The 13,911-nt window shown below is 50.2% G+C and overlaps 1 protein-coding gene across 2 annotated transcripts in view; it reads left to right on the forward strand.

The window, feature by feature from the left end:
* The window catches only part of LOC147230194 (cadherin-6-like), a 40,851-nt gene extending 27,233 nt beyond the window's left edge, over positions 1-13,618 (forward strand). For both annotated transcript variants that reach the window (XM_086153439.1, XM_086153440.1), the window contains 7 exons: positions 3,138-3,325; positions 4,221-4,471; positions 5,592-5,728; positions 6,509-6,630; positions 9,648-9,765; positions 10,037-10,288; positions 12,812-13,618. In XM_086153439.1, coding sequence (XP_086009565.1) covers positions 3,138-3,325; positions 4,221-4,471; positions 5,592-5,728; positions 6,509-6,630; positions 9,648-9,765; positions 10,037-10,288; positions 12,812-13,362 — 1,619 coding nt within the window. In that variant the 3' untranslated portion in view covers positions 13,363-13,618. The remainder of the gene's footprint in view (positions 1-3,137; positions 3,326-4,220; positions 4,472-5,591; positions 5,729-6,508; positions 6,631-9,647; positions 9,766-10,036; positions 10,289-12,811) is intronic.
* The last annotated feature ends 293 nt before the right edge of the window (positions 13,619-13,911 follow it).

The following is a 13,911-nucleotide window of genomic DNA, read 5'->3' on the forward strand; positions in this document are numbered from 1 at the left end:
GGGGAGGAGGGGGGTGGAGGGACACAAATGAAAGGCCCGTTTTCATCGTTTCATCCGCTGAAAATGAATTTCCATCTCTGTGGCGACGGGCGGCGCCGTGAACACCGGCCTCCACCCGCCTCCTGGGGACCAACCCCTTCATCATGTTTGTGTATGTTTTGGTTTGTTTGTTTTTCATGAACACAAATCTCATCCCCGCAGAACTGGCAGCACACACACACACACACACATCGGTCCCGACACGTCAATCCATTTTTCCTTCACGCCGGGACTCTGGTGCTGCTGGTGTCAGCGCCGTGAGGCAGTGCAATCTCCAGCCAGCCAGAAAGAGAGAGAGAGAGGAAAAAAAGACGAGCAAGGATGAAATCCGCTTCTTCATCTTCCTCTTCCTCATCTCCTTCCTCTTCCTCTCAGCACCCCTGGGCGCGGCGAGCGCTCAGCACGCTCCCGCTTTAGTCCCTCACCCGGGAGATAGCTACATAAATAGACCGCCAGCGGTATCGAATTAGAGTGGAGAAAAAAACAGGCACCGGGGGTTTAAAACGTGCATGTCCATGCACAACCGCACACACACACACACGTGCACGATGGTAACAAATCAATTAAAATGAAGTGCAAACACGCCGGCATATATTATCAGGGTGTGAGAGCGGCAGCCATGTTTGCGGCGGCATGACATTGGTATCTTAATTCACCAGCTTAATTAACCTGCAGGTAAACGACCCACGGGTTAGTCACCGACGACCAGCCAAGGCCGGCATCGTATCTGCGTGCGCATAGACACACACACACGCACAGACAGACACACACACACACACACACCCATCCACACACTTTAACATGCGTCCAGCGTAATTTGATTGCGGCCGGGAAGTGTCTGGCTACGTGCACGGATTCCCTCATGATGCACTGCGGACACTTTCAATTTGGATCGCTGGCGCTCAGAGGTGGTCCAGTGCCGCGGGGTGGGCAGGTGGGGGGGCTCGGAGTGCAGCAGCAGCGGTGGATACATTTCGGCGCCGCGCTGCTCGACACACCAGAAAAAAAAAGAAATAGTTTTAAGCACCCCTAGAGACCATCAGGGGCAACAGGCTTCTCTAGAGATTAGACCAGCCCCAGCGATGCTTCACACACACATACATGTCTGTGTGTTTGTGTTCGGTATCCAGCAAAGATACGGGAAGTTACTTTACTCCCCAACGCGTGGCGCTGGGTTGTGTTTTAAATGAGAGTGTATTGCAACGGCCCGGTGGTGCAAGGACCCAGACGTCCCCGGCTCCACTGTTATCGAGCCACCGGCGAAGCGTTGCACAGACGCCACCTCATCTCGTCGGCAGCCTGATTGTAGAAAACAGAGTATGTTAAATAAATAGAAGAAAAGTGGCTTCGCTCTCTGAGCTGCAGCGGCCTTTAGCATTTATGCTAACGGGGGTTTGGATGAGTAGATGGGGCCAGAATCTCAAAATAACTCCCCAGGAGCTAGCACTTAGCAACAGCAAAGTGGTGGTTGCCTTTTGCCTCGATCAGTTGCGTTGGGAAGGGAGAGGTCAGATGCTGTCATGCTAATAGCAACAGTTGCATGCTAGCAATTACTTGCTAACAGCTTTGGTTTTTACTGCAGACTTTATTGGAGGTGAGCTGTCTCTCGCAAGTATTTCTGTGATGATCGTGGCTCACACGTGCGGTGCTCTGCAGCACGTGTACCAATGTGCACAATCCTACCGGAGCTGTGAGGTGGTGTGACCGCTGCTGAGTCTTAGCAACCTGTAATTCATTCACTGGGTCAACTTGCACAAACCGCGAGATTCCTGGCGTGGCAGCACACACACACCCAAACACACACACTGCCGACAGAGGGAGATGCCCCGATAGGAATGGAAACATCTGGTTATACATTTCATTTGCGCCCATCCAAGTTTACTAGTGTGCGTCATCTCTGTTCAGAGTCAAACAAGCCATCGCCTTCATTTTCATCTTCGTCTTTATCTTCATCTCCTTCATCATCTTCTCCTCCTCCCTCCCGAAAACCCCAAGGTTGCATTTTTGTGTTGACGGCGTGGAAAAGCCAAATTATCTCCAGCAAGGAGCCCACTTTTGTCTGGGCGGCGCCGCAATGGCGAGCGTCGGCGTTTCTCCTGGAGAACAAAGGGGCGGCGCGGCGGCACTCGCTAGCACACATTTGAAATGTTTCCTCTTTGTTTTTCCCAAGCGATTGTCAGCAGTCTGGAGGGAGACATTGTTCCGATGCATCCATCAGCATTTTGCCACTGTTTTTTTCTTCATGGGCCGCCATGGCCGCCTTTGTTCTCGCCATCTACCTGCCTCGTCTTGTTACACCTGGTTCTGCGACGCAGACAAGATATTGTCTCTTTCTGCTGTCGCCGTTTTATTTTGTTTGTCAAAGAGAGACCAACTTTCTTGATGAGTCGCCTTCTTCTTCTTTCCCGCCAAGAAAGTACTATCTGTCCTATCGGGCCAGATCATAGGGCCGTTAGCTGGAAATCCAGACATCTGGGAACAATGTCCGTCCGAATATCCATTTCCTCCAGCATTCTTGGCCCAGAGACATATTCCCCTCAGTGTGTCCTGGGTCTTCTTCTTCCCCTGGACCTCCTCCTGTTGGGACCAGATGGAGCCTCCTCATCTGGCTCCTCTGGATGAGGAAGAGCAGAAGGTCTAACTTGAGCTCCTTTTGGAACTCTGGAGCCCTGAGGAGGAGACAAGGTCCTTCTGGTGGACGCCTGATCCCATCCATCCACCACATCTTCACCTCCACCGCCTTCTGTCTGTTTTAACTCATTATCTCCAGGAATGGAGATAATGTAAATGAAGTCATGGCCATCCGGGGCTTCCGTATGTATTTGCCCGCCGCAGAACGACTTGCAGGAATGAAGACTCCTCCCCCCCTTCTGAAGTCTCAGATGGTTTGGACCATCTGGACGAAACATCTATTTCAAAGGCTGGCGACGCAAATGGCGTTATTTGCCCCACGACAGGAAGCTGCTGCCCTAGATTTTTTTGGTGTCCAAAAATAAAGGGTTATGAGCAAGTCTGGGGGTGGCACAACAGGCCAACCCCAGTATGTGACATTTGAACTGCAGCCAAAGTGACTCCTCACCCGTCTACTTTTCCTCCAGGTATTTACCAGTTCCGAGTCCTGGAGTCATCCAAGCACGGTGCAGTGGTGGGCCGGATTAGAGCCACCGACAGAGACATCGGGGAGAATGCCCAGATGTACTTCAGCATCATCAGCGGAGACGGCATGGACTCCTTCGACATCTCCACCGACAAGGACACTCAGGAGGGCATCATCACCGTCAGCAAGGTGAGCGCCAAATATGGGAGTCTGCTGTAGAGGACCTCCCTGAAGGAGGACAGCGTCTGGACAGTGACAAACACCTGCCTCCTCCGTCGTAAATCATCGGCCCGTCTTGAATCAGGACTTTTTAATTATCCGTGTTTCCTTCTCCTCGAATCAAACGGCATCCCAAAGCGGCGACTCAGCAGACGCCTCAGTTTTCCCGCACCGCCCCCCCTCACACACCTCCACCTTCAAATTCGTGAATCCCGGGGCTCGACGGATGAAAGAAATTGAATTAAACTAATTCACCCCACCCCACCCTCATCACTGGAGCGCTGCTTACCCACGCACTAAACTCTATGAGCTATTTTGTTGGCATGATGAAGGAACCTGCAAGAAACGACGAGGGGCCTTGCAGGGGGTGGAGTACTTGGAATGAAATTAATTCCAATCCCAGATAATAGACGTGTCTGAGCGGACGTCAGTCTACCATTTGACGGTTCGCACCTGAATGTCTCACCAAAATAAAAGAAGCAGAGCAGAATCCCATGTTTGAACACCTTCAAACCCTGGTTGAAATGTTCTTTTGTGATTCTTTAAGTAGGAACCACCTCCTAGCATACAAACATATGCTACGTAAACCAAAAGATGACCTCTTCAAGCTAATCCAGGTGTTGCCGAAAAAGAGACCTTCTTCTAGGGGTCTGCAAAGGAGTGAAGGAGCAGCACTGAACCTACTCAGTTGGACTCCAGATCATTATTCTGCTGATGCTGCATGGTGACGGACACCATCGAACGCAGCTTAAGCGCCAAGCTGCTGAAGAATCGAGCTTGATGTTTAGCCTTGTTTATCTCTTAGGCTGAAGCTAAGCTAACCAACCGGACACGGTTGTGATCTTTGTGTCTTGTTTCATGGCAGCCACTGGATTACGAGCGGAAGCAGTCCTACACAGTGGAGATCCAGGTCCAAAACACCCACATGGACCCCCGCTTCATGTCGTCCGGCTCCAAGGACATGGCCACGGTGCGAATCAGCGTGGAGGACGTTGACGAGCCACCGGTGTTCGACAATGCTGGCTACTTGATGGAGGTGATGGAGGATACGGCGGTGGGCGCCGCCATCGGCGTGGTCAGCGCCTCGGACCCTGACGCTGTCCGCAGCCCCGTCAGGTAAAGATGGCGACCGGGCCGCATGCTAATTGGGCTCAAGGTGCCCTCCTTCCTCCCACTAGCAGGGCACGGTTAACATAGTCTGGGCTAGTTCACTACAGCAGCAATATCGAGGTTGGCAGTTTGATCTAGCTATCTATCTGCCAATCTATCTGTCTATCTATCTATACATCCATCCATCCATCCACCCATCTATCACCAAGCCATCAATCTATACACCTTTGTATTTATTTATTCATCCGTTTATCCAATCATCTATTTATCATTATTCATCCTTCTATCTATCCATCAAGTTATTCATCCATCCATCCATCATCTTTATAATTAACCAGCCATCCACTCATAATCCATCTTTGGCCCTTGCTCATCTCCTCCATGTTGAGGAGGGTCAGCAGATCCAGATGTTCCCTTGCTCTCCCTCCTGAGGTCTCCTAGGGGAAACCGAATAGAACAATGACGCGTTAGCATGCATTGGCCTCGGGGCCCGCTGCCGCCACGTATGCCAGGGAATCGTCGTAGCAACGCAGCCACATTGGCAGCAGCCTTGGATCCGGACAGCAGCGGGCCAAGCTTTCACCCCTCCACCGCCGCAGCAGAGCGAGGGATGAGGAACATCTTCTAATTAACACAAGCGTGGAACCATGGAGGGCTCACACACACGCACACACACACACAAGGATCTATCTATCTATCTATCTATCTATCTATCTATCTATCTATCTATCTATGTGGCCATCCATCCATTAACTATCTATCGAGCTATCTAGCTGTCCACCTAAATGTCCTCTCTTTCTCCTTTCCTTCCTTCCTTTCCTCTTCCTTCTTTTCACATATCCAACCATTCATCCATACAGTGATACATAAGGAAATGGAGGGGTGGATTGATGGAGGGATGGAGGGATGCTTTTCAATTGTAGAAATAATGATAATGTAAATAACAATAGTAAAACTCTATTAATACAACACATATAATACAAACTAAAATAAATATAATATTAATGATGCTTATGATTTTATATCTATGTGCAGACATAGGAAGAGTCCACTGGGCTCCGGGGAGGGGGGGGGCACACATGTATCATTTTCTCACCCATCTCCCCCCGTGTTTGGTTTGTTCCAGGTACTCCATCGACCGGCGCACCGACCTGGACCGCTTGTTCAACATCCACCCGGGAAACGGCTCCATGGTCCTGCTGAGAGGCCTGGACAGAGAGGAGAACTCCTGGCACAACATCTCCGTCATTGCCACTGAGTTCAGTGAGTGACCTAGCCGGTTAGCTTAGCAGGAATGGAACGTGGAACGTGGAATGTTATCGGCAGCGTGATCTTCGTTAGTCAGGATTACACCAAGAACCGTCTACATTAATATGAAATTAGTTTGTAGAGTCTGCGGGTTCTCCTACCCGGGTTCTATCTATGTCTTCTCTCCATGTTCTCCTGCCTGGGTTAGAATTGGGGTTAAAGTTCCTGCGCGGCTCCTGAATGTTCAATCCAAAGAGTATTGGTCCAATGAAAATTGAAATTGTCTGGATATGTGAATCACAGGGTTAATGCTTTGATGATTGACAGCTGATCCGTCCAGGTTAAGCCACGCCCCTAAGCCCAGACTGGGCAGGGTTTTAATTTTGGTGTGTGTGTGTGTGTGTGTGTGTGTGTGTGTGTGTGTGTGTGTGTGTGTGTGTGTGTGTGATGGGCTTTAAAGAGGGAGCCTCTCCTTGAAGTTGAGGGAACAAATAACTGCAGATGAAGGTGTTATTGGCACCGTCAGGTGCGGCAGCTCATCAGCACAGTTGGGCTATCACCACCATGGTTCCCACGGCAACGGTAAACAGGTGCAGGCGTGAAATTGAGATGTAATTGCTTTCCTGGCTTGGCCAGAGATGTGCGGTGTGGGACGGCGCTTCGTTTGTGGTATTTAATCGGGGTTCGGTGCTTGAGGGGGGGTGAAGCCACCGTCGGGGGGAAGAGTATCCTCCGCCACCGCTGTCCAGGAGCCCTCGAGCACGATGCCAATCACATCTCCGCTTGCCTTTGCAGACAATCCCCGGCAGAGCAGCCACATCTCCGTCTACGTCCACGTGCTGGATGTCAACGACAACGCGCCCACGTTCGCCTCCGTCTACGAGACCTTCGTCTGTGAGAGGACCAAGGCTGGACAGGTACCTGCTCCCCGCTGCTATACACACATTCCAGGAGTACTTCTGGTACTCCAGGAATACGTTGGGTACTCCATGAGTACTTTGAGAACAACATGGGTACTTTGGTACTTTCATCTCTGTGGTTTCCGACCAGTTGCCAGGTGCTTATTCAAACTTTGGGCTTGAATCCGCCCGATGGGCCCCCTGGCAGTTTGGGAGTTGTCGGATGCCTCACCACAGGAAACAGTTAAGTGTTAGCTTGCGCCACAATTGGCACTCTGGCTGCTGTTTTTCGGTAGCTGGATGTCACAATCTGTGCCCAATCATATCCAAATGTCAATTGGCCTGACCCGACCGCGTGGCTCTTGTGTTCACTGCGTAATGCCAAGGTCAGCGGTTAGCTTAGGTGGACGATGTTTGATATGGCAACAAACGTGATCCTTCCTGAAGTACGGCTTTCTTTTGGGTCACGTTGACTTGCGATGTACTCCTCCCAGCATTGGTGTCAGCCCTGTGGAGCTTGCGCTGCCGCCGGCTTGCAGACTTTAGATCAGTGCAGCGTTAGCTTTAATTATCTGCTGGCGCCGCTGTCTCCTGTAACAGCTTCTGGAAGTGACAAATAAAAGCAAGAGAGCAACTCTTTTTTTACCTCCTTTGGCGGCTTTCTGTCGGGCATCGGACCCCAGATCGGACCCCCCCCCCATCAGGAACCTGATTAATTTGACTGGAGCCGCTGAGGATCTGTGAAGAAGCTACTAATTATGACTTCACCTGAGCCAGTCTCCCCGGTTTGTCTCCGGGGAGACGAGTGACAGGCGGGGGAGTGAGGGGAGGGTTTGAACAAATAAAGTGTTTTAGGTTTAAATTTACATAATCAGCCACCGCCACAATCGCTTATATGATATTTAAAGAAATAAAATAAAGCTCCCAAAAATAGCTGCCCCACTCTAAATATATACTTTCTTTTTGTCACAAAGCAAGGAGCTCTGAAGGTATTGATTGGGGGGCGGGGGGTTATTTAAAATTAGTTCTCATTTGATAAGAGCCCGTGCTAACAGACAGTCAACAACAGTTGGTGCTTCACAGTCCCAACACAATATAATAAAGGGAGGAGGGTGTGTGTGAGTGTGAGTGCGTGAGTGTGTGTGTATGTGTGTGTGTGTGTGTGTGTGCTTGTCTCAATAATATTCCCTTCAAGAGTCACAGCAAGTTGAAACTTGGACAAAATATGTATCTTTGACCTATTTGTTGGGAAGGTTGGGTCTAAATTAGGTTTGGATTTAGTTTAGGTTTAGTTTAGTTAGGGTTTGGGTTTAGTTTAGGTTTCCATTTGGATTTTGGTTTAGTTTGGTCTGGGTTTAGATATGGATATATCTGGATATCGTGACTTTGCTGACAAACATTGTGACTTTACTTTCAACATCGTGACGTCATGAGCAAACTTTGTAACGACTTCATGAACAAATTTCATGACAAATATCGTGACTTCACTACATCATGACTTCACAAACAAACTTTGTGATAAACATCTTGACTTCTCGAATTTCATGACACACATCGTAATTTCGCTAACATTGTGACTTCACTTTAAACATAGCAACTTTGCGAACATTGTGACAAACAATGTGACTTCACTATAAACATCATGACTTTACGTACAATCTCCGTGACAAACATAGTGACTTTACAAACAACTTTGTGACAAACATTGTGACTTCACTAACAAACATTCTGTCAAACATTGTGACTTTGCGAACAAACTTGGTGACGAAAATCGTGACTCCGCTGTTCCTTGAAATGTCATCAGTCAAAAGTCTGCAGAATTTCCCTTTTTTTTTTTTTTTTTTTTTTTTCACGCCACTTTTCAAAATTGTCTGTTGCCGTGGAACCAATCGCCACCACACATCCCATAATATATGGCACCCGGCTTAATGTGATTAAAGGGAGCGCGCAGGGCGGCAGACGCTCTCCCGCAGCTGATTGGCTGTGAGCTCCGTCTCTCCTTTTGTTACCGCTGACAAGCTAATCTGTCACGGACACCGACACATACACACACACACAACACACACACACGCACACGTTTGCAGCAACAATTAATTGGATCCCAAATCGGGGGAGAGCACAATAGGGTGAGCGTGCACAGCGCCGAGGCCATTCACATGTGCAAACAGTGGCCATGATGACAGGCCTCAGGCCTCCACTCCCATGATGACCGCAGTCCCGCCGTCCTCTCAGCTGTGCATCCAACATCCAATATTTGCTCACTGGATGTCCTCTACATCAAACACACACATACACAAGCGCTGGATGGGCTCAGTGTCCTCGTGCGTGTGTTTGTGTGTGTGTGTGTGTGAACAGGCCAGTGTTTCCAAGATAATGAATAATTTCTGGTTGACAGTTGAAGGAACACAGGGCCAGCCTGCGTGACACACACACACACACACACACACACACACACAAACACACACCTCATGGTCCCTCAACCTGTTGTAATAACTAGGGGGTACGAATCCCAGGAACTCACCTGAGTCCAAAACTCAAAACACACACACACACTCTTAACACAACAACACTATTCAACCCAGATCCTGTAAGACAACTCACTCATTAGCATAACGAACCTTCTCATTTGGTCCAACACCCCGCTCCACCTGAAACTCCCCATTTACCTCCTGGTCCTCAAACCTCATGTCAGGAGAACCAGGTGCATTCAGAAGACGTGGGTTTAATCCTGCATGCCGTACGTTGACCAGGGAAGGGCGTGCTTGCTGGAGGGCGAGGAGCGGCTTGAAGCGGCATGCGGCTGTTTTAGGCTCCGCCCCTTCTCACCCGAGGGGGCGGGGGGGTAATTAATGATGCAGATGTTGACCGGGTTATTGATAGCTGATCCTGCACAGGCGGTGCTGCCGATAATGTCCCAGCTGCTAAGCTGGCAGCATTTCAGCCCCCCTTCAACCCCCCGAGGTGTGTTTCCACCCATCGACTGCCCTTGATTCACGCCGAATGTATGTGTGTGTGTGTGTGTGTGTTCTCCACAGCGGATCCAGGTGGTGAGTGCCGTAGATGCTGACGAGCCAGCGACCGGACACAAGTTCTTCTTCAGCCTGGCGCCAGAGGGGAGCCAGCGTAGCAACTTCACCGTGCGCGACAACGGAGGTAAATGCCAGCTGTTACCATGGCGATGATCAAGTCATATTTTAAAAAAATGTATATAATCTATAAGTTTAACATGACGCTATAATGTGTAAAAGCAATTGTAAACTGCACTTCAACCCTCAACGCTTAAATTGAATTATTATTTTTAAAATACAAGGCTGCTAATAGCAACCTCACCACAAAGTAATAAAGTGTCCATTAATGTTTTAATCCTTTATAATCGCTTTTAGAAACAAGAAATCATGAAGTGACATTCCCCTCCCGCTTCCAGATAACACAGCCAGCATCCTGACGCGGCGCGCCTCCTACAGCCGCCTGCAGCAGAGCGTCTACCTGGTTCCCGTGGTGATCACCGACGGCGACTACCCCATGCAGAGCAGCACAGGGACGCTCACGGTGCGCGTGTGCACATGCGACCGCGACGGCAACATGGAGCTGTGCAACGCTGAGGCCCTGAGCAGCTCGCCGGGCCTCAGCACTGGGGCGCTTATCGCCATCCTCCTCTGCGCCATCATCCTGCTCAGTGAGTGACAAATTGCTCTGCGTGTGTGTGTGTGTGTGCGCGTGTGTGTGTGTATGTGTGCTTGTGTATGTGTGTATATGTGCACACTTGTGTGTACATTTGCATGAGCTTGTGCTTGTGTGTTCACGTTTGCATGTCCACGTGTGTGTTGGTACGTAAGTATGTGCATGTGTATGTGTGTATTTGGATTGATATATGTGCTTATGTGTGAGTGTGTGTATATATGCACACTCTTTTGTGCTTTTGTGTTCACGTGTGCATGTCCATGGGTGTGTTTGTGTGGAGTTTCTCTGTATGGATGTATACATGTGTATGTGTGTATTTGGAATTATATATGTGCGTGTGTGTGTGTGTGTGTGTGTGTGTGTGTGTGTGTGTGTGTGTGTGAGTGTGTGCACTGCTTTTGTGTATTTATGGAGGCACTTGGAGACAGTGGAAAGGTAACTTTAATGTCACTCATAGATGATGTCACAGAAATTATGTCACCCAGAGATTATGTCACTTCCTCCAGTTGCGGAGGAAGTGTAGTAAAGTGAAAGTAAACTGTGTCAAACTTTGGAGGCAAGAGAAAATGAAACAGAATTGGGTTTCAAAGTTGCGGTCGGTGGGATCTGAGCGCGCTCAGAGGGCCGCAGTAATTAAAGTCAGGGCCGGAAACACACACACGGGGACATGGCACTGTAGAACTAAAAAGTCCAGAATCTTCGCACTAAAAGAAGAAGCTGGGGGGGCCAGCCGACACCACCGCTTCCATTTGTACGGCACGAGGGGCCGTGGGAGAAACGAGGTTAGCTCCGGTCTGCTGCCGCCGCCGCTCCTTGCCATCAAGGCTGACGGGGAAATGAATGCAGCTCCTCGAACCCCCCGCCCACCTCCCACCCCCTACCCACTTATCCTCTTATTCATGCAGCCGTCACAGTCCAGCGAGTTGCTGGGAAAATGACTACATATTTATGCCTCTGAAAGACTCCATAAGACTCCATACACACACACACACACACACACACACACACACACACACACACACAGTCGCATGCAAAAGGCATGCAGGCACGCAGATAGTACGCAATTAGACGCATTGTGGATAGGCGGTGAGTGCAGTGTGTTGCATCACCGCGCACACGGCCAGGCACACACACACACACACACACACACTCACACACTTACACACAAGAAGGTTTATATTGAGATACTGTAACTCCTTGTTTGAAGTAGTACAGATAGTACCCAGGGCTACTGCAGTCTAGAAGATAGATAAGACACTGGCTGTGTGGTTATATTTATGCCGCCATTTTTGTAGTCTTTTCCCACAAATACCTCTTCCCGCCTAACCCTTCTTACATCACTGCGAACGCAAGTAGAGAATCTTTTGACACTCAAGTAATTCTGCAGGATGTTGTCATCTTGGCCAGCTCTGCCAACCAGGCGTGACCTAGAGTAAGCGTTTTTGGCTCCACCCGCTATTAAGCGCCACATGAAGGAGTCGGCCTGAGAGACAGGAAGTAGCGCCAAGCTGTAGTTCGGACACATGAGCCAATCACACGATGCACATGATGATTCATGCCTTCACTGGGGGATAAAAAAATACACAATGACCTGCGACTGCACGACCATAAAAATAATAAATAGATTATGGGATGTTCAGTGATGCTGGATGGGATTATCCCGGGCTTAAATGTTTGTCAAAGGCGCCTGAATAAATGAAAAGTAAAGGGTTGCCTAGCAACGGCACAGATTTAGGCAAAGTAGCTGAACCAGAAGGATGACATTCACTCCACGGGAGAGGAAATCACCGATCAATATCAGTGATTTAGGTCCCTGCACTCGAGGGCCGGTAGCCGTAAATATCCGACTACGGGAGAAGAAGCGTTTTCAGCCTCCTAATTTGACTGGAGGCGCGAGCTGGGGAGTTAAGCTAGTTCTGTTCACCGCTAGCCGAGGCTCTGTTTCACTACTAGCTTCTTCCCAATGTGAGTGAGCTAGTAGACTCCGCCCTTGTGGTTAGCTTGTTAAGCCAGCTCTGTTCACTGCTAGCCGTGGCTCTGCGTCCCTGCCAGCTTCTTCTCAACACAAATAAGCTGCTAGGCTCCTTCCACATGGTTATCCCCGCAGTTTTACCTGCTGTCCAAACCATCGCTACCTTCCTGGACCTGCAAATGGCTGAAGATACGGCGTAGGATGTTTTCGTTTGTGTGTGTCTGTGTGTGTGTGTGTGTATTCACGCTGCTTTTGGTGACCTCATGCTAGGATCGGCTAGCATTGAGGGCGAGAGGATTGCAGCGTTGCCGACTTTTCCACGGGAATAGTTAATTTGACGGGAAGAGTCAAATTAAGAAAACACACAGGAAGTCTGCACGCCAGCCAAGAGCGGCTGCGATGAACGACGCCTCGTTGTTTGACATCTTATTTCGGAAACCAAAGCGGTATAAATGTTTAAAAGGCTCCGCCCGGCGGCAGTAAGACACGTCAGCGTTAAATGTTTTACTTGTTGGTGAAAGATGCATGGCATGTGTGTCCCCACAGTGATCGTGGTGCTTTTCACCGCGCTGAGACGCCAGCGGAAGCAGGAGCCGCTCATCATCTCCAAGGAAGACGTGCGGGACAACGTGGTGAGCTACAATGACGAGGGCGGCGGCGAGGAGGACACACAGGCCTTCGACATCGGGGCACTGCGCCATCCGGACACCGCCGCTGCGCTGGAGGAGTCGGCCAAGCAGCGGCGTGACATAATGCCCACCGACACCCTGCTGTTCCCGCCGCACCGCCGGCCCGCCGCCACCGCCCCCCCGGGGCTCATCCTGCCGCCCCTGGGCATGGCGACGCAGGACAACGGGGATGTGCGTGAATTCATCAACCAGCGGGTCCTGGAGAACGACTGTAACCCAACGGCGCCGCCGTACGACTCCCTGGCCACGTACGCCTACGAGGGCGCCGGCTCAGTGGCGGAGTCGCTGAGCTCGCTTGGCTCAGCATCCTCTGAGGCGGAGCAGGACTACCACTACCTGAGTGACTGGGGTCCAAGGTTCAGGAAACTGGCCGACCTGTACGGGGCGGAGGACAGTGATTTCTCCTAACAACGCCCATCCCTCTGGCCACACACATACACACACACACACACACACACACACACACACACACACACACACACATACGTACACTCACACACACATGGGTTCAGGAAAGAGGGAGGGGGGAAAACCTGCCATTGAAATTCTGGCGAGCTCTGTGCTCCACCGCCCCCAGATGACCGATCACGATATCGGTTTGTGTTTGTTTTGATTATTGATGAGTGATCGGGAGGGGGGCGTTTCCCGGGTAACCAAATAAAAAGGAGAAGCGGGTTTGTCCCGAGGAGCCGACAGATGGACTCCCATTAACGTGACTGAGGGGGGGGTGGAGGGGTTTATTTTATTTCCTTCAAACTGTTTTATTTGACGTCTTTCTTTGACTAAGTGCCCTTCGGCCGCCGTCCGAGCCTAAACTGCGCTCACGCCACCGCCAATGCCGCCATTCGTGTCCGTCTGAGATGTCCGCTTTGGCCATCCTGTGCAAAGGAGCTTCCTGTCCAGAGGAGTTTCTAAAAGACTCCAGCACCACAGAGTCGCTTCTTTATCGCCACAAAA

Source organism: Fistularia commersonii, chromosome 10 (genome assembly GCF_037954325.1).
Source record: "Fistularia commersonii isolate RoL2024-O1a breed Wild chromosome 10, RoL_Fcom_v1.0, whole genome shotgun sequence".
NCBI classification, from domain to species: domain Eukaryota; kingdom Metazoa; phylum Chordata; class Actinopteri; order Syngnathiformes; family Fistulariidae; genus Fistularia; species Fistularia commersonii.